We start from the raw sequence: 21,630 nt of genomic DNA on the forward strand, positions 1-21,630 counted from the left end.
TGGTCGAAGTCTCCAACGTGACTATGAGTATTTTCGCCAAGGGTCGGTGGGTTGAGAGTAAGTTAAACACTACACAGCATCCGTCAATGAAAATATAAGCCACGGTCGTAAGCAACCTCTAAGCCCTCTCACTTCATCAATGGGTCGCGATCGCACTGAGATAACTGAGAGATCTACGCCATGATATCCACCCACATGACATAGCCATGTGTTGAGGCATTGAGCGGTGTTATTATTGTAGCTATGTTTGTATTATGGTGTCACAAGTTAGATAACTGTGCTGACTCCTGTAGTGAATAATTTAGTAACATAGTTACTGACTGATTATTATGTCAAGGGGGGGGGGGGGGGATAATATGCATGTAGGTACAACATTGTAAAAACGATTGTCTGTATGTTGAATACAATTATCTTAAATGAAATTACTAGACGGCTGCGACTTCACTCGCGTCCCAGAATGTATTAATTTCTTATATCTCTAAACGATTAGGCAGCTGTTCTGATAAAAACTCCCAGGAGGGCTGAATTTTTCCGACACTTTCTACAAATAACGTCAAGAACCAATTTACAGAAAATCTTAAACCTAAATTATGTATTTCTTTTTCGTGAATCATTTTATCTATTGGTGGTAAGCCCCATAAAAATGAGTTCAGTAGCTTTAAGTTTTTTTATTGATAAAGAAAACTCAGAGCCTCATTTATAAGGCACTTTTAAAACGTATTCCGCGAAGGCGTCTAACTAGACAGTAATTGCTTTTATAAACCTTCAGGCGAACTGCTACCATCGTCATCAGCCCATTTTTAACCGACTTCAAAAAAGGAGGAGGATCTTAATTCGAGTCTATGTTAGTGTTCTTATTTATCTACATAACTGAAAGGCATCGTCATTATTATTGGCCCCGTAGTAGGTACGTCGTATTTTAGCGAAGTTCTACAGGTCCACCTCCTTCTTTACAGTTAGCCCTTGACTACAATCTCACCTGATGGTAAGTGATGATGCAGTCTAAGATGGAAGCGGGCTAACTTGTTAGGAGGAGGATGAAAATCCACACCCCTTTCGGTTTCTACACGGCATCGTACCGGAACTCTAAATCACTTGGCGGTACGTCTTTGCCGGTAGGGTGGTATCTAGCCATGGCCGAAGCCTCCCACCAGCCAGACCTGGACAAATTAAGAAAATCTCAATCTGCCCAGCCGGGGATCGAACCCAGGACCTCCGTCTTGTAAATCCACCGCGCATACCACTGCGCCACGGAGGCCGTCATAATATGTTATTTTATTCTATGTCTGTAATGTAACATAGAATAAAATAACAAAAAAATTAAAGATAATCTGTTAACTGTACTCGTAGCACTTTACGTTATTTCGTGTCGTCACGAAAACACGAAAAAACAATTTTATAACTTTTTATTTGTCTTTTTACTAATAAGTAATTATGAAGGTAGTTCCATCGTTTTCTGGAATGTTTGAAGATGGATTTTTTATATCCAAAGATGATTTTATGTGTGTTAAAGAAGATAAAAGTACGGAAAAACAAATCATAGTTAATATTAATAAGGCGAAACCGGTTTTGATAAATTAACAGATTGCTTTAAAGATGTCGTCATTACCATATTCATAATCATCGATCCTTTATCAATGTACATACTCGTTAGTTTATTCAATACTAGCGGACGCCAACGGCTTTGTCCGCGTGTAACTCGATGTAAACATTGAAACCTTATTTCACCTACTTCTATTTATAAATGTTTTAAATACCTTTATTAAATAATTAATCCACTACTCACATTTTTACAAAACGATAACTCAAAACGATGTAAATTAATAATCCTTAAACCCTTTTACCCTACCTATAAGGATATCATTTTGAATTATCTTAAATAACATTATCTTTAGTATTTTTGGTAGTATCTAGGTACAGACCATTTTTTATAAATGTACTTAACTTGAAATATTACGGACCTTCCATACAAATTTTCAACCCCTCTTTCACCCCCTTTTGATTTTTAGTTTTAACGGCAAAAAAATATCCTATAACCATCTTCGTATGGTCTCAAAGCGTGTTATGTTTCATTTGACTTTATTCAGTAATTTTAGCGTGATGACCGGTCAACAAAAATACGGACCGACATACTAATAGACAAACAAAAAATATAAATACAAATATTTAAATATTGACTTTTACATACCATTGACTTTTCTACCCGCTTTGTGATTCTGCTATTTTATACTCGTCGATGCGATACACCTCTACAACAAGTAAGTATTATTAGATTTTGAACTTTATTTCTATGGGATGCCAAAAATAAAATAAAAATGAAGTTGCCATGGAAATGAGCGATGTCACATCGCTGTAACTTTACAGAATGCTGGGACTGTTCGTAAATTATAGATAAGTTTCACATATACAGCATTATGACATCGTTCGTTATTAAGACAAATTAGTTATTAGTAACGAATAAGTGCATTTTGATTTTGGCATCATAACTATAAATATAAAGTTTAAATTCGTCTAAGACGTGTTAGGGCCTTATCATACTAGCGGTTTGCCAGCGGTTGTAAAGCGGAGCGGAGCGCGCAGCGAATGCGTCGCGAACACGTCGTGGCTGCGAAACAATGACGTCGTGGAGGTTTGGCGGATTCGCAACGTTTCCGTCGCGGTTTTGTAGCGAATTAACGACGTACAGTACATTCAGTAACAAAATGGATTCTGACGAGGAAACACTGTTGTTTTATTTATTAAAAAAAATCAGATTCTCAAAAAAAAAAAACAGATTTCTGGCTAAATAACTATTTTATAAATTTTTTTTTCAAACCAACAAATCATCGCAGGTTAATTTTTCGTCGACTAGTTAATATTTTTAGTTCGTTATGATGATGGGCCTAAGATTTGAAAGATCGTAAAATTTGCCTAATTGGCCCATTCTGGAGAAGAGTAGATCTGGACAGGAAGCACTGGCGGGAGCTGGAGGAGGCCTTTGCCATGAGGCACAATGAGATTAGGGACAATCTTCATTAATAAAGGCTATTTTAGTTTTATTTATTTAAAATTTGCCTACAATTTCGATTACTCGATCGTATATCGTACAAGAGCCAAATAAGTCTTACAGTTAAGATTTAAATCGTATGTTTGGCAACACTGGGACGGACTGGCGTTTATTACAGTTGGTACAATGTTGTACGTCCGCAATGAATTCGCTGCGGATGCGCGGCGTGTCCGTTACGCGCCCGTAACGTACCTATACGTTGCGAGCAAAGATTACAGTGTATTATTGGTTGCGAGCCCGCTCCGCTTTGAAAACGCTTGCAATCCGCTAGTGTGATAGCTCTGTTATAGGCGAAAAATTCGTTGACGAGTGTAAAATAGCAGAAGGCACCGCTACCTAAACGTGAGCGCTATCAAGACATCAATCTCTATTCAGATCCAAGCGGTTTATTATGACAATATTTGTCTACTAGGTATCATACAGTGTGACAGTCTATTTACCAACCATCATGATAAACGCGTTTATCTATGTAGGATAGCTAAAGGTAAAGCTTTTGTACTTTTATAGGCTATAGCTACATGATATGTACTATGCTATAAAAATTATATTATGCAAGTAATAGAAACATAAAATTGCGACAAGTGCTAGTGTTATATATTTATTTTCTAGCACTTGTTATTTATTTTCTAGTCAGGCTATACATCTTCATTTATCTTCTGTTATTTAAAAGCAAAAAGCTTCACGATATCTCAAAACCACTTGAAAGTAAAAAGTTGAAATTTTGCAGGATGCATTATTTTATACTTGTAGATGTCCGCTAAAAACAGATTGTGCGACAGGTCTAAGCAGTGGCGTGCATACATGCAAAAATGCTCTCCCTACCCCGTAGAGTCCTTAGAAAACTGTATATGAGAAGGAATTTTCAATTTTGTGCAATCGTTATTTTATGCTTAATCAAGTTATAAACCTTGCCGCTATGCCGCTGGGTCTAATGGCGCACGAAGTCGCGGGTCATCACCACTATCAATCCCTATTTGGCTCATTGCTGAGCGCGAGCCTCCTTTCAGAATGAGAGGGGTTAAGGACAATAGCACAGAAAACATATGTACAAGCAAAAGTCCCCAACGCTGTCCAATGCGGATTGGCAGACTTCACCCACGTAGAGAATTAAGGAAATTCTCTGGTATGCAGGCTTCCTCACGATGTTTTTCACTCGCCGTTTGAGATACGTGATATCTAATTTTCTTAGAATGCACACAACTGAAAAGTTGGACGTGCACGCCCCGGACTGGATTCGAACCCACACCTTCCGGAATCGGAGGCAGAGGTTATGTCCAGGTCTGGCTATCGCGAGTGTCCGCTAGTTATTAAATAAGCGCATCTACCGATAGGGTAGTTATTTTTATTTTATTTACGGTTTTGCGTTTAAAATAAAACAACTTTCGTAAAAACTATTTTATATTTAAAGAAGTCTAAGTTTTTACATACCAATTTCACATTCAGTTATTGTTTGTCACTTAAAAGTTTATTGATACATTCAAAATATTATACGTAGTTACATACGATGTGTAAAGATACGAAAAATGGATTGAACTATTACATAAGCACCACAACAAATGGGTAATGAAAATTCATTTAGCCAAAGATACTTCCAAATAACTCATTTTTTTTTTAATATTTACCAAATATTTAGTGACTCCACCGTTAAATTCGACCTTTCCTTAGACGAGTTACGAATATAGTCTACCGTCGGGGATTGAACGCATGCCCTTTGTTGAGTATGGTCCCTTTACCATGACATGGGATGATGACAGTTTTTTAAATTGTAAATAAATTAAGAGTACGCTAATAGTAAAGCAATTTTGTAAAAGTAATAAGGTATCTGCGATCATTACTTTCGGAGCAACAGGGATTTAAAGGGTCAGATTTGCAGCGCTGCCGCGGATCCCTGAAAAACGCCCCATACAAAATGGTATGAACTTATGACGCCGTAGGCAATTAATGATCGTTAGATTTGTATGGGCGTTTAAACAAAATTACTAATATCTTTGTTATTTTTGCGTTTATGTTTATAGTTCAAATATTAAAAAATGTCAAATTTAATGTAAGGAACCTAAAACTGTATGAATTTTTATCTAATTACGATAAAATATTTATAGTAGATTTTGAAATTTTATAATCTTATTTATTTTGCAAATATCCAGTCAATCTTTGCTTTTTATGTATAAATTAGTTAACATTGACCTTATTTACCCGAATGTATCGTAAAAATCAATATATTCAAACCTAGTCATCATCCCCATTCAGTAGAAAAATATAATAAAAGTGATGTAGATAGTAACACCTGCAAGTGCAAACAAACCGAATAAATAATAGTAAAACCATAGAGCCGAAATAAATAGTAAGTTTAATAGTGTATCATCACAATACAAATGACCGAACAGATCAGCATTTAGTGTTTTTCGTCACATTTGATGTGCGTTCCTGTTTCAACGCTGTGAGATTTTTTTATGCAGATGATACCTAGAGTGTAGACGCAACGCGTCTGTATTTATGGTTGAGGTTTTTTTTTGAATAAGTCCTTTCTCTGCAGAATATTTATACACATCCATGATATTTATTTGACATTAAACTAACTAAAATATGATAATTAACTTAGACATACTTAGATAATTATTATTTTTTATGTTTACCACTTTCTATACTTAGGAGTAAAGTAGGTATCTAATTGTAATTATAAAAAACACTCCATCGTCCACTTATAAAAGTACCTATCACCTTAATATTCTAAAATTCTATAGAAACTTTAATATGGAGTAGTTAATTATTATATATTAATTTTGATGTGCATGTTTAGATTTTGAATGATACTTTTTTTTACGTTTTTAACTGACTTCCGAAAGGAGTAGGGGGCTATGTTCGGCTGTATGTATGTTTTTTATTTTTTTGATTTATTTTTCGGTCCTAGATACCAGTCCTTATAGGACAAACATATTTACAGCCGATCTATCACAAACAACCAGTCATACAAGACGTTTTATGAACAAAAATGCAACAATTTAGCTATATGTATAGTTTGAATGAATTCATTCCTTTAGATTAAATGATTTAATGAAATAAATGATATACAAATTAAAATAGTTAAAACCCTAAAAGTATCTAGTAGTAGGTAGCTATAAATATAATCTAAATAACGTAAACAAATGAAAGATTAAACGTAAATTAAAAATGGCAGTTATCTGTCATGATACCCTAAAGAACTTATTAAACGAAATATGTAGGTACTGTAAGAACTACTGTCTGAACTGTTTTCTACTAATCACATTGTACGTATTTGAAAATAATTAATTTTACAAAAGTTTTACTGTAAGTCTTAGGAGTGGTATATAATCTAATTTAACTAGTGTACGTAATATTACAGGTAATTATAAATCTAACACTAGCACAAACACCTAACATTTCAATTAACATTAAACAAAAACACATAGCTGATTGTAATAGAAATTACTAATCATATCAATTACTTAAATCAATAACTAAAGTAATTACAAAATTTTCCTAAATTTATTTTAAGTAATATAAAAATTTAATAAAATAAAAAAGTAAATGATACGCCTACACAAATTGTTATATTTACTTGAAAAAAAAAAGACTATAAACTACTTATTACTTAAAAATAGATTTATTGACGTGCCGGATTTATTAATCCTTCAGTCTTGAAAGTTTTACGATACATCCATCACTCTCACGCATACAATGAAACGAGACCTCAGACCAATTACTGTATAGGACCTGCCTCGCTAGACGTTTTCTGACAAAGTATATGATCAACGATCCAATTCTATTATAAAAACTCTAAAAAGTCTCTACAGTATTGATGTTTCATAGATGTAATCGTGTTCAACGGTCAAGAGCTCCGTAAAAAAAATACCTTTTTGTGTAGTTGAATAGTGTAAAAAACGAGCAAACACTTCTAGTTTAGTATATAACATAATATACCTAATGTAAACTCGTTTTCTTCAGAAGATGATTATTTTGTTCGTGAATTTGGGTGCGATACAAGTCCTTCTATAATTGGTCTGAGTAAATAGACGCAAAATGTTCTGTATCACTCTCTCGCACGCATAGCTTATGTACACGCGGATCGCTATGATGACGTACTGAATATCACGTACTTCCATCCGTGGTCTTTCACAACCGCGATGGGCCGGGGCGTTTCACACTGGGTCTGGTGGACCAGTGGTAATGCTGATTTGGTAATACCGGACCGTGGTCCGAGGGACCGTCGCCTAAAGTTGTGCTTCGGAGTTTTGCCACATGTTAGATGGTAGCGTATCGTAGTGCGAAGGTACTGTTACCAACGCGTCTGCTGTCGTACGGTTGATTGAGCAGTTCTGTGAACAACAGGTTTTAATTATTATTTAACCTTATTAATAACAGCTTAACTATCGCCTTTTAAAAAAAGGCCCATCTCATTTTACGAAAAGGGATTTGATGATGCTCCAATATGGGTAGGCTATCTTAAGGTAATGTTTGTCAATAAACTATCTGGACCGACGTAACGTTATGTAAGACGATAACAGGAAGAAATTCACGCAGCTCTGCGAAGTGTCAAAATGTGCGTATCTGAATGCCGAATTCTTTGCATCGGCTTAACATCAGTTAAACAACGGTTGCAAATTTGATGTAAAAGAATAGCTCACTCTGTTCGAGACACGCAGGTGTAACAGACCTAACTACTCAACTTCAGGCTACATAATACAATGGTAGTAGTCTGCTGATGAGGATTTTTAAAATATAGAAAATCTCAATCTCACTAATCACAAAGGCGAAATATTGTGTGAAAGTGTGTGTGTGTATGTTTGTTCCTCCTTTACGCTGCGGCTACTAAAGCAATTTGGCTGAATGGAAATAGTTTTTACTCTGGATTAACACCTAAGCTACTTTCATACCGGAAAAATCCATGGTTTCTGTAAGATTTGTGAAAACTGAATTCCATGCGGACGAAGTCGCGGGCGTCCGCTAGTATTTAAATAAATTTACTATTTTTAGTATCCCATTAACACCATAATCATCACAGTAGAAAAGCGATTTAAATTACATATTATTATGATAGATAAGGATTACGTTTATATGAATAATAGTCTAGTGATGCAATCATCATCATCATCATCATCATATCAGCCGATGGACGTCCACTGCAGGACATAGGCCTTTTGTAGGGACTTCCAAACATCACGATACTGAGCCACCTGCATCCAGCGAATCCCTGCGACTCGCTTGATGTCGTCAGTCCACCTGGTGGGGGGTCGGCCAACACTGCGCTTACTAGTGCGGGGTCGCCATTCCAGCACTTTGGGACCCCAACGTCCATCGGCTCTTCGCACTATGTGCCCCGCCCATTGCCACTTCAGCTTCGCAACTCGTTGAGCTATGTCGGTGTCGGTCGGTTGAGTGATGCAATGGTTTTTATCAATAATCCTACTATGATAGGGATCGTTCCAGACAGACTTAATAAAAGTTACGTAACAATTACGGTAACAAGTCAACATCTAAAACCGAATTATCTTCCTATAGGTAAACATAAAATTTACCTACCTAAACATAAAATGGTATAAAATAGGAAATAATAAAATATGTTGTATAAATAAATGTTCTGCATTTTACTTCATATTATGCGGAACACAGAAATCGGAATAAGAACAATGGACCATTGTAGAAAATTATATTATTTCTTTTATGAATTATCATTCCAAACAATGGAATGTAGAATAGGGACGAAAACTACATTATAAAAAATATATCTAATATAAAGAATAAGACAAAACATTACCACATTGTTTTAGTACTTAGGTACTTACGATTATGAAAAAAAATGCGGGTTGATAATTTCTAGGACATCTCATAATCTCATTGTAATAATTATGTTAGTGTATTATTATTTTTAATCTACTATATAAAAATAAGTCGGGTTTTCCTTCCTGACGCTATAACTCCAGAACGCACGAACCAATTTCCACGGTTTTGCATTAGTTGGAAAGGTCTCGGGCTCCGTGAGGTCTATAGCAAAGAAAATTCAGGAAAAGGTAGGGGTAGGGTAGGGGTAGGGTAGGGTGAGGTAGGGTAGGGTAGGGTAGGGGGTAGGGTAGGGATAGAGTTAGGTAGGTTGAAAGTTTACATCGAGTTTCACGCGGACGAAGTCGCGGGCGTCCGCTAGTTTTTTATAACAAAAAACTCGTACTTATTTATCACATTGTCAGTTTTGCAATTACGATTATCACACTAATATTATACTAATATAATAAAGGCGAAAGTTTGTGTGTGTGTGTATGTTTGTCCTTCCTTTACGCTGTTGCTACTGAAGCAATTTGGCTGAAATTTTGAATGGAAATAGATTTTATTCTGGATACCAGATAGTCTACTTTCATTCCGGAAATATCCAATATTCCCGCGGGATTAGTGAAAAACTGAAATCCAAGCGGACGAAGTCACTAGCGTCCGCTAGTGGTTAATAAGTAAGAATGACGTCAAGCAGGGAAGATAAATCAATATGATTTATCTTACTTATTGGACTTACTTTACCAATCTCAATAATATGCGTTTGTCCATTCATAGAGCTTCACAAAAATCCATTATTAAGGCTTATATGGACAAGCTTATCACTATCTAACATAACACCACCTTTTATTACACGATAAGCTATCTATGGTGTACCTAATCTAGTCAAATATTTGCTAATACGTTATGTACTTGTGCCTCGTGCCTATGCCATTTACCTTGTATTATGTACGTCATATCATTTCCTGTAATTTTGTGCATAAACGATGATTAACTTGAAATGAAATTTAAATCCAACCTTAAATTATACTCGTATTATATGTCTTTGTCTCGTATTATATTATTTAATTGTCATTGTTTTTGTCTGTCAGTTACCTACGTACATTAAAAAGCCGGTAGATTGTGAGGATACTTGAAATTGCTCTAATTTTACAAACGGATCCCTAAATCAAAAAATGTTGGTAAAAGACCCCTAATAGAGACCTTTCCAACGATACTCCATACTATGAAATGAACGAGTAAAAAAAAAATTATCCCCACTTTACTTTATTTTTCAAGATTTTATTTTACGACTTTGTTCACATTTTTAAGGTACCTACTCATCCTAATTTACTTTACTTAGCTTTCAGTAATAGCACAATTGTCTCTGCACAAAACCGTGGGCGGACGGACGGACAAACAGACGGACATGGCGAAACTATTAGGGTTCTTTATAGACTACGGAACAATAAAATTAAGCATTAAAAGCGGCCAGTAGACAGTAGACACTTTGCACAAATTTTAAACGAAGTTGTAAGTAAATAAAAATTGCCAAACTGTTTAGCTATACTACTAACATAAAATTGAAAATTTTGAAAAACTTTCGAACGTCATAAAATTATTAAATACGCTCTTGATCAAGTCATCAATATTCGCTTTCATTTGAGACCCCACTCGAGTATATTTGCAGACATTCGGTTATGCTTCCCCACGTTCACCGATTTTCATCAAACATGTCTAAGAATACTTGCCCGTAAGTCACCTTTAATACAAAATAAACTAAATTGAAATCGCTTCATCTGTTCGGGTAACCTTCCACAGAAAGATCGACACGTAAAACTTATTTTTGCGTCGGGAGTTAAAAATGCGGGTAGTACCAAAACAAAAAAAGAATTTTCAAAATCGGTCCACAAATGACGGAATTATCGCTGGACATACATAAAAAAAAACATACATACAGCCGAACGTAGAACCTCCTCCTTTTTGGAAGTCGGTTAATAAAAATAAAGAATAAATTACCTTCGGTTGTTTCCGGTGAGTGTCCACACAGTCTATCGGCAACTTGATCATTTCAAGCTTGTATTTGTAACCGTAGGACGTCAGCTTCACGATTGTATGCAGAGGCACGTTCATGTACGGGAGCTCATCTAGAAAAGACGATAAATGCTGATTTTGAGAAAACTTCAATAACAAAAAAGTGTAAACAATTCTGTGTTAATATGTACAGAACTTGGTACCTATTTAGATCTCAATTCTCATGTCAACGTTTGTGAGGAACGAAATTCACAAAACTTTTAATTAGCAAACAAAAAATATACGCTATACTGCTGCTGTTGAGAAGATATAAATTAAAACAACGTTTTATTTTGCACGAATACTGATGAATGTTGAAATGATTTAACAAGTCAACATTGTGCAGTTGTCATCTCGAGAATCCTCCGGTTTCGTCAATATCAATTCTCAAATAAAGAAATGGATACCTAATAGTTTCAAAATATTTGACAAAGATTATTTAATCAATAGTTAATGATACTCGTAATAGCCGCATTATTCCACTTTATAGATTTAATCAGTGAAAGAGAGTTAAATATATCTGGCATGGCATAAACTAATTTCAATGAGGTTTGTAGGTACGCTATTAAGTAAATCCTCGAAAGCTATTCTACAGAAACATTTTAAACAGTAAACTCATGTTTCGAAGAAAAGAGATAATTCAGGGCACTATGTCACGCTGTAAATAATTTAGTAGGTTACCTAAGACTAAAATAAAATGTAAGTATTTTCAGGTCGATCACTTGTGATTTTTTTTTTAGATTTGTCTAAATATTCAAAACTATAATGTTTTTCATAAGTTAGGCCTTAAATGACTTAAAATCAGGAGTTTAATCCGGATAAGCTTCGCTTTGACTCATTTGCACTTACTTGTTCCCTAACCCTACCCCTATCTTACCTCTACCGTACCCCTTTCAAGTTGGATCTTACCGTACCCCTTTCAACTGCACACGATGTGCAAATTTGATTAAAATTGTCCAAGAAGTTTAGGAGACCATCGAGGACAAACAACATGACACGTAATTTATATACATATTTAATAAGATAACACTTACCAAGCTGAGCGTCGAGGAAGTATCCCAACATGCAACGGAGGACCGCTTGATGGCCAACTACAACAACGTTATGTTCGTCTTCCAGAGCTGACAGTACAGGTCGAAGCCTCGTCATGATGTCTATATAAGACTCGCCCCACGGGTACCGGTAACGCAGCTTGTCTTGATCACGCCAAGCAAACTCTTGAGGGAAACGCTCTTGCATCTCTTCGTAGGTCAACCCTTCGCAAATACCCTGGTGAAGAGGAAATTACAATCCACTTAATGAAATAAATTAAGTGTTTAACGAACGCAATAATTTATAGGGAAATACAAAAAAGAACCATTTAAGTATCTAAGTACATAACCTTAATGGTTTCCAGTAATATTAGTGAAGAAAAAACATTTTAAAAGAAATGGGACCGGAACATGGATCATTAGTGAGACCCGAATAGAAAAAAATACAATTCAGGGTACAGGCAGAGGCAACTGTCACAATGCCCTGAGTTTTCCTTAGTATCATCAATGAGTCATCATCGCAAGTTTTTCGCTAGAAATTTTACAATTGCCCATTAAAATCATCGTCTGTCGTAGCAACAGTAAATACTGTCTGATGTAATTGCGGTCATTTTCTTGTATCAGAGCCAATTGGTCGAAGAATTTATAGAACCAAAGAGATGTGAATGAACCAGCCAAATAAAATTGCTCTATTCAGATATTTTTATATGTATCTCAATGTCATGATGGCAATTCTATTTGATCATGATTCTCGTAATAAGATCGTCGCTATTTATAGATCGAATGCGTTTGTAAAATTATCTCTATCATAGATACTTAGCTAATGTGATTGCATTAACTTCATAAGTTTTCCATTTCGTTGTCACGCGTCACTTAATGCATTTAATCTGCGCATAATATTATGTTATTGATCTAGGTCACTGTTTATTTTACATTAATTATTGCAACAAAAGTATAATGTGATGTGCATATTATAGCATATATACTTTCTTTTGTCAGTTTTAGTAGATTTTTCTTCCATTTCGGGTTTGTTTTAGAATTTTGTAACTATAATAGAATTAAGTATTTATTTACTTTTGTTTCTGTAAATGGTTCTTCTTTAAAAACTTTTGTTAAAAAAGTTGTTTGTTCTTTAAAAAGTTTTGTTTCAAATATGCTTGTTGGAATTTGTTTAATTAAAGAAAAGCTAATAATATACGCAGCAATTAAATACTGTTATCTTGACATGCGACGTACTATCATTTATCTTTCAGAAGAATCAAATTGAAGACGTATAAACAAGATAATTTACACCAATGATAATGATGTCAAGCTTCTTTCAATCACAATATTTACATTAAAGTTTATGTAAGCATCTGCTCCTACATTAAACAGGGGTCTGATTTTATTATGTAACTTAAAAATAGCTTTGATAGATCATAGTTTTACTTTATTTAGGTACTACGAGTACTATTTTTTACTTTAATAAAAAAAAAATATTTCGATCGTGTATGATTTAAGTTAATGATTAAAATCTGTTAAAATTTGAAATATTATTAGATCTACCGTCTATTAAACCTGCATTTTTATACAATACTTGCAGGCTAATTCACTTTGACATATGTTAGTCGACATATACGAAATTGAGATTTTATGTAACAAATGTCATCCGGTGCCTACTGACAACCCTTCGTGGAACATACATTAGGTAGTGTTTTTCGGATAGCATGGGTACGGTGACAGTTGTCTTATGACGTTCATAATACGTACTATTATCGTGAATCGCGGCAAACTTACAAGAGTGAAACGAACTTTCACCGTACCCGTCCTATTTGAAAAACACTATAGATGATATTTCTTGGTTGATTTGATGTTTATTTAAATAGGTTGTTAATAAAGATCAAATTAGTGAATAGGTCAACATATATCTAATATATAACATGAATAGTTCTACTTACAGCATCCAGCTCATTAAGTGCACGGATCGCTCGTTTGGGTGCCATAATATCAGCTGCAGTCTGCTTGGTGCGGCGCAGTTCTGAGGTCCAAACTGTGAGCGGCTCATGAGCAGCCAGCTCATTCAAATGTACAGCGAGCCCGTGAGCATAGCTCTCACCCCTCGGAGACAGCACCGCGTCACCGCCGATACGACCGACCACGTTGTATTCACTCTCCCCGTGCTGTTAACAAAAGTTTTTTTTAAGTCGTAATTTGTCACTACATCCCCTGTACCCAAGTGGCACGTCTATTCTCTTTCTACGATATCAAACGCTTCGAAATCTAGAAAAATTTATAGGAATGACATTTTCTATCGACAGGTCACGTGGTCAAGATCTGTAATTTCCATACATTTTTCTAGTTTTCGAAGCGTTTGCGATCGTAGAAAGAGAATCGACGTGCCACTTGGCTACAGGGGCAAAGCACTTTGTAAGAGCGTCGTTGGTCCATTTGACCTTTCGTAACGAGGATCATAATCCCTATACTTTTGCGATACTCGATATGCATTAGTAATTTCACACTTAAAAATAATTTATAATTAACTTGTTCTTAAATTAATGAATATAAATTTGATTAATAAGCTTAGAACAATTAGATTAGTTAATTAGATTATTATAAAAAAAAAACGATAAATAATAATAAGTAAGTTGTCAGTGAAATGGTATTTTCTACCTTAATTTTTAATTTGTTTGTTGGTAAACAGTGCTCATCGAGTATGGCTTTGATGTCATGATCCGAGACCTAGATCGGCTATAAAATATTTGGATTTATCTTTATTCCAATAGTTTATATTATATACAGCTAATAAGACTATAAGGTATACGTTAAGCCGTCGCTCTTTTTCTTCCAGTAATTTCTAATTAGCACACACATCAGATTAAGCCAGTCCAGTCATTATCATTAACATATTAAAGCGATCATTTCAGAGCCAGATTACCACCTTATGGTTATGCCTGTCAGCTCTTTGGAGGTTGGTGACGGATCTAAGGTCTAACACAATCTTTATTGTAAGAGAGTGGTATGTGCTTTGTGGTGAACCATTACAATACACATGATGTTGATATAGCATGCAAATTGAATGGACTTATAAATGTTATCGTAATTAAGTATTTAAAAAAATGTTCGAGTATTTATCATTTAAGTACAACTTTCTACGTTACTCGGCAAATAAATCGCAATGACATCACATTTATTTTTACTTTGATGATAGCTACGTGTTGCAATCGTGATATTTTTTGTTATAAATAGCCAATCTTTTTGTTTGAATCATTTTAATCAATGATGTAATTTCTTTACGTATTGAATAGATACGCAATTAATTGGATTTCATCATTATCTACTATCAGCAATTGTAAATAATTCTGTACATTATAATAATTTAAGTTTTGGTTTAAAACTGTGTACGATAATGTAAAACCCAAGTGATAAATGCATAGCAATTTGATGGATACTTAATACTAAGTCTAAAAAATAATGCCCATATAATGCTTCTACTACGCATTTACATGCAAGACTTTTCATGACTTTTATTCTGATAACGAAGTATTGACTCGCAATAAATCTTCGTCAGATATCAATCAAAGAAAAGAAAAAAAACAAATAAGTTTTGGTGAAGTAGGTACTTTTACATGACTTGATCATGCCATCTTTGAAAGTTATATATAACTGAAGTAGTTAGAAGAGCTGTTCCACTAAATTGAAAATGTTAATTACGCTTTTAGAATGACTTGCAATTTTCCCTTCACTTGCTTACACGGGGAGGATTCTCGAACGTGTTTACATATTCCGAGTGATTTAGATTTGATATAAGTCAAAACGGAAAACAAGCTTATCGCACTAATTAAAATGGTGATACTAGTAAATACCGAGAAAATCTCACTCACCCGTGTGAAATATAAGGTCTGCGGTAAAGCCCTCATGCCAGACAAGTAACCGAGTATTCCTGACTCCTTTTGACCAGAGACTTTGTGCGCAGTTACTGTGTCGCCCATGTTCTCAACGCGTACGAAGCTTAACGCTTCTGAATTTGCGTCAATGGGCTCGTACTGACGCATGTAATGCTCCAACTTCTTCCTCAAGTCGTCAATCGCCTCCTCTTCCGTCATTGTCTTATAATCAGCGGAATAATGGAGGATCTCTATGATGTTTCGTTCAAGCAACTCTTGGTCTTCGCAGACGCATTCGATGAACAAGATCCTAAAGCCCATGTCGGTGATGCATTCGTTCAGTTCCCGACGCTGCTCCTTCGTCACATTTGTGCCATCGAATATCTGCGACAATAGAACAGCAATTTAGAAACATGTTTCGATGTGGCTTCAATAAGCCTATAAATTTCGTTTTAGCATTCAGTCCACGCGCAGATTGTTTATAATATGTTTATTTAACAGTAACATTTAGATGCACATTTTTACGCAAATTTTACATTCAACACTGGTAGATACTTGGTAAGATTATATTCTTAAATCATTTCGAGTCGTGTATACTTATTTGTTTGTGCATTTAAAATGATAATTGTGTCAACAACATCTTCAATTCCAAAAGCAAAGTCGTGTTCACGTTTCTGAGAATATAAATTAAACGCATTGTGTGTCTTTGTATCTATTGCGATTTCTGCGTTTACCATCTACACTTGGCATCATTTAATAAACAACGACTATTTACATACGTATGTGTCTATAAATATAAGGTCTGTTTAATTTTCAACCATAGAGCAGAAATCTGTATACAAATATTAATTTGTTTTCTTTGACCTCCTTAATCCTGCCCTTTCGCAAAATCCGTTCTTAGCGGATGTCTACTAACTATAAACGACTCCCCTGCCAAATTTAGACTTTGTAGTTTGTACGTTTTTAGATTTTTGATTTTTCGTAACCTTTCACTTTTAAAAATACGAATACGAGTATAAGTATATACACGGACTACCTAAATCTAGGTAGATCTATATAGCCCGTATATATATCATTTAGTACATACACCTTCACTTAACAATAACTCCTCAATGGTGAAACGATGACAATATTGTCAGGCGGAAGAAAAGTTGACCATCCGGAAGATGATGGTGATGAAGTTGATGATGATGATGATATGGTTATTATTACTCACAGCAACACTGTTCCCATCCTTGAGCCACAGCACGGCGTCCTGCACGGCCTCGCGCGCGCTCTGGCTCCTGATAGCGGAGCCCTGCAGGTTGTCTGCGCGGAAGATGTCGTGACTGCCGTACATCGCCATGTGACGCCGTCTGTACTCGCTGCAGTCGAACACTGAAGCAAACAAATTACTTTAAAACACCCTTTTTTAAATTTTGATACAAATATTTAAAATAGAAAAGGGAATCTGGTTGTTTTAGTAGTAGTAGTAATAGTTAATCTAGAAAAGAGATTTAGTTGTTTATTTTCGTTGTTGATACAAATGATTCTCTCTTTATTGTTTTTTAATTTAATTAGATTTCCAACCTCTTTCCACTTGCCTATACAGTCTTTGCGAGTGTCGACCTTATCCTATACTACACCTTCTATGTTCTATGTCTATGTATATTGGAAAAATTTAGGCAACTTAAATGCCTAAACTACAAAGTTTAGGACACCGTCGAAAATATGCTTGTATGTTATTATTCTACAAGATATTATAGAGTGTGCTCGGATACGAATAGATCATTTTATTCCTTCGCTGTTTTATCATAGGAATGCCAGGCATTGCAGAACATTGCTACGTAGTCGATACACAAGCTATAACGACTAATATACTATCAGCGCATAATAATCAATTTGATTCCTCATTTTATCTCTTTCCTTTCAAAAACAAAATCACAAATGGCATTTCCTGTATTTTTACTATCACTTACAACGTGGATTTCTTTACCTAAGACATTTTAAGGATTTAAAGATGTAAATCTAGCCCTGATGTTTTTGCTTCAGGTAGGTATTATTAGCATCTAGCCAAACTAATAGCTGAGGTATTAAAGATAGCATCTACGATACCTTGGCTATGGCCAACGTAGCCTGGCTTTAAAAAAACTCGTGTGTATCTAAAACAAGATTGACTTTAAAGGCAAACTTGATATATATTTATTGCCATGTACTCGTACCTTGACCCGCTTCAAAGCGTCTGTTAGTCTTGATTTGTCTGTCATTTCTACATACTACTTGTATTCAGCGCTAGGCCGATAGGCTGTCCTAGATACTAATAAATACATTATACGTACATACATTATATAAACATTTCAATGTATCTTGTGTCAATAGACCTAGAAAACGTGTTTGCCTACATACCCACATAGATATAATCAAGAATTTTAAGGAGACTTTAAACTTAGTGAATTGTAGTAAACTAAAGTGTAATAAAATGTATTATTTTAGGAATAAAGATGACCCATAGAGTAAACTTAGTTGAACAGCTGAAATATAAGCGAATGGCGATGCTAAAGTTGAGATGTGCGGAAAAAGGGCTTATGGACTTGAGCAATATTGCGTAAAATAAACTGAATATAGGTCTGTCAGCTATCAGATAGAAACGCTAACTTCTACTAGGATTTGGAACATACTCATCAGATAGCATAGATTAGCATCACCACAAAATTATTTATTTATTATCACAAATATTCATAGAAGCAATCGGCGCTGCTGTTTTCTGCACTCAAGACAGAATGATATAAAGTGTAAATTCGACAGAATCTGCTTTTCCAAAATGCTAGCTTAAATCCCTACTTGAAATTAACTAATTTGGTCAGGTGAGATCTTAGTTAAGCGTTGACGAAACGTATGAACATTCACATTACATACATACATACATATCAGAAGAAGCAAATGATTTTCATAGGCATACATACATTAAAATAATGAATTCGTGAACATTGCCAACGACCTCACTTGCACTTTGCTAACTACTTCAAATCACCCAATTTTTTGGGTAAAATTGAACTTTATTGTTTTCCAATGCAGTAATCGATTTGACGTTTGCTGTCAATTGACATGTCATAGTTGCTCTATGAGTGCCATCTTGATATAACTCAAAATCTTTTAATATTTTTTTTTATTTACTTAGATTTATTCACTTTAATAAACTTTAATAAAATCAATTTTTTTAAATTTTAATGATACGGGGTACAAGAGTGGACCTGAAATGGATCATCTCAGTTACCTTTAGTGCTCTCCCCATTCCAGTTAAGGTGCCTCGAGAGGCGATGAGCGAGCTGACTCTTCCCACGCGCCGGCAGCCCCACCAGAGCGATGAGCAGTGGCGCGAACTGGCTGATGCGGCGCCTGCGCATCGATACTGCAACAACAACACTTGTGTTACAACAAAATGAAAAATAATGTTACAACAAAATGCAAAAATAATGTTACAAAAAAAATAGTTGCAGGGTTACAGGTACAACGTTGATTTGTACCTCCTAACCCTGCAACTAAATTGTTTTTTTTTTTTACAAAATATTTATTTGATTTTCTACAGAATTTGTTTAGTTATTCGAAGTTCAAATTTGCCTTTAATATATTGGACACTTTGCCTCGCTGCAGGGTAATCAAGGAGATAGCATAGCCATTACATTTAATTTTGATTTAGTATCTAATTGTAATTGATCTAACTATGTAATTGTTTTTTTATTTAATTTATAATGTACCTAGTTATAATGTTCTCATCATCATCATCATCATCATCATCATCATCATTACTAGTATTTAGCTAAATTAAAAGGAAGTTAATTAAAACTTAATTACTAAAGCAATTTTTGGCCTACAATTGTGAATGTGGTAATCTCATTAATGATACCCAACCACATTGCAATAATTGAATAAATTACATTTGATGTACCTATAACTTGATAAAATAGCATGATTGATTAATATGGAAAAGCCACATGTAATTAAAAGGAAAATTGTGTCTACAGTATTGGACTTTTAGATTGTATTGTTCGTAATCAAAAGGATAGATAACCAATATGAACACTATGCTAAAAATACTAATAATATTTATAATCAGAATTTTTATCATAGTTCCATTAGTAATGACGATGATGATTAGGTACATAGGTACTTAAATATAAAAAAAACAATAACTTAAAATAACTAAGTATATATCTAAATAAAGAGGTTGAACAACTTACAGGGATTGTAAAAATAATTCATTGTATAACACATGATGAATTTGCAGAACGTTATTTATCTCCAGACGGCTATTTATAAAATACAACAAATTTAGTAAATGGATAAACTTTAAATAGTCTTTCAATGCAATATTGTACCAAGCAACTACTACTTATCAGATCAACTCATCAACTGAAAATGAAAATAATTTTCCATCCGACACTATTTATAGGGAAAATCTTGGCAAATATTTATTAACTTTACTTCATATCTTGACCTATCGCGGATATCTGGAGGGTCAAAGCGATTAATGGCCCATTTCATTGGAGCCACAAGATCCGTTTGATCGTAAATGATTCCGTCAATGGATGTAAGCAGCTTGCCAATATCACGCATTGTGTGAGTGACAAGTAGCAAAGAAAGTATCCACGTAGGTACTTTTTCAATTCCAATAGTAGGTGTAAGCTGTGGTATTAGTTTCTTACTTTTGGCATCATTATTCAATTATCTATGCTTGTGTATCGAGGTACATATGTTTTTTTTTATCTACACTACATTGTTTATTACTTCGTGAATCATAAAAGAATTACATATTTCAAAAAACTAAAATTGAAACTGTATGTAAAGAATTACATACAATTTCAATTTTAGTTTTTTGAATTTTATAAAAACAAAAACTGAAACATTTCTTTTTGACCATTTATTTTTTAAAATTGTAAATTCCTTACACAATAAAAGTAAAAAACATAGTTTAAACTTTTTTTTTATTTACCTACTTAAGTAGAAATTGTTTACCTAAATAAAGTACGTATACTTCTTCTTTAGACCAAACTAGATGTGGTTACATTACCAGCTAGTTATTAATCAAGTAATATATATTTTAAAGAAAATCCTAGTTCTATAAATAGGTACATGTTTATAGAACCAACAGAAGTGAGTAGGTCATCAAGACTAATAAAGACGCAGACAAAGAAAAATTAAAATAATTTATACGTAATATAATGCTTACAAACACTTATTTGAAAAAATCGTCCCACGTTCCGCATAACCTTAATCAGCAACGTGCCGTGCTCGACGTGAAAACAAGTCTTGGAAACAGAAATCGAACGACCAATAAAAATGGTTTACGGCGGCGCGCCTTCGTGTTAGTTTTTAAAAGCAAAACAAACTGTTACGTCATTAGAATCGACCACACCTCGATGTGGAAACGTAGCAAAGATAAACATTTGCATGGGTGTTGGGTGTCTGATAATAAATTAATACTTAAAAATGCATTTTTAATTTAAATGTTATACCCAGTAGCATCCGTGGGTTTGTCCAGAAAATTGGGCCTCAACTCGATTGATATCTCTTGTTTGGTTTAGGAGTTCCTATGGCCAACTTTAGATTTCGTCATTAGAGCAGCTCTATGATAGGTATATTATACCAATACTTAATCCTGAAGTTCGTTTGAACATCAAGAAGTGATTCTTAGATTTGACTCACAGATTAAGTATCAGCAAGTGTAGGTATTCTTTATACGGAAAGTTATATAAAATTGCAAGGTTAAACAATAAAATCATCCACGAGATATGATCAAGAAATAACTCCATTGTGATCGTTTAATCGTAAGCCGATGAAGGAGAAAATAAAGGTATTGTAACAATGGATTCATCAGAATATT

General features: G+C 34.5%; 1 protein-coding gene across 2 annotated transcripts in view; it reads right to left on the bottom strand.

Moving 5' to 3' along the window:
* Positions 1 to 4,426: 4,426 nt before the first annotated feature.
* LOC112045357 (6-phosphofructo-2-kinase/fructose-2,6-bisphosphatase) overlaps positions 4,427 to 21,630 on the bottom strand; it is a 30,732-nt gene continuing 13,528 nt past the window's right edge. For both annotated transcript variants that reach the window (XM_024081506.2, XM_024081505.2), the window contains exons 3-9: positions 19,024 to 19,158; positions 16,987 to 17,147; positions 15,768 to 16,154; positions 13,845 to 14,066; positions 11,911 to 12,145; positions 10,823 to 10,950; positions 4,427 to 7,380 (exon numbers count right to left, since the gene is read on the bottom strand). In XM_024081506.2, coding sequence (XP_023937274.1) covers positions 7,276 to 7,380; positions 10,823 to 10,950; positions 11,911 to 12,145; positions 13,845 to 14,066; positions 15,768 to 16,154; positions 16,987 to 17,147; positions 19,024 to 19,158 — 1,373 coding nt within the window. In that variant the 3' untranslated portion in view covers positions 4,427 to 7,275. The remainder of the gene's footprint in view (positions 7,381 to 10,822; positions 10,951 to 11,910; positions 12,146 to 13,844; positions 14,067 to 15,767; positions 16,155 to 16,986; positions 17,148 to 19,023; positions 19,159 to 21,630) is intronic.

This window comes from Bicyclus anynana, chromosome 19, assembly GCF_947172395.1.
Source record: "Bicyclus anynana chromosome 19, ilBicAnyn1.1, whole genome shotgun sequence".
Taxonomy (NCBI): domain Eukaryota; kingdom Metazoa; phylum Arthropoda; class Insecta; order Lepidoptera; family Nymphalidae; genus Bicyclus; species Bicyclus anynana.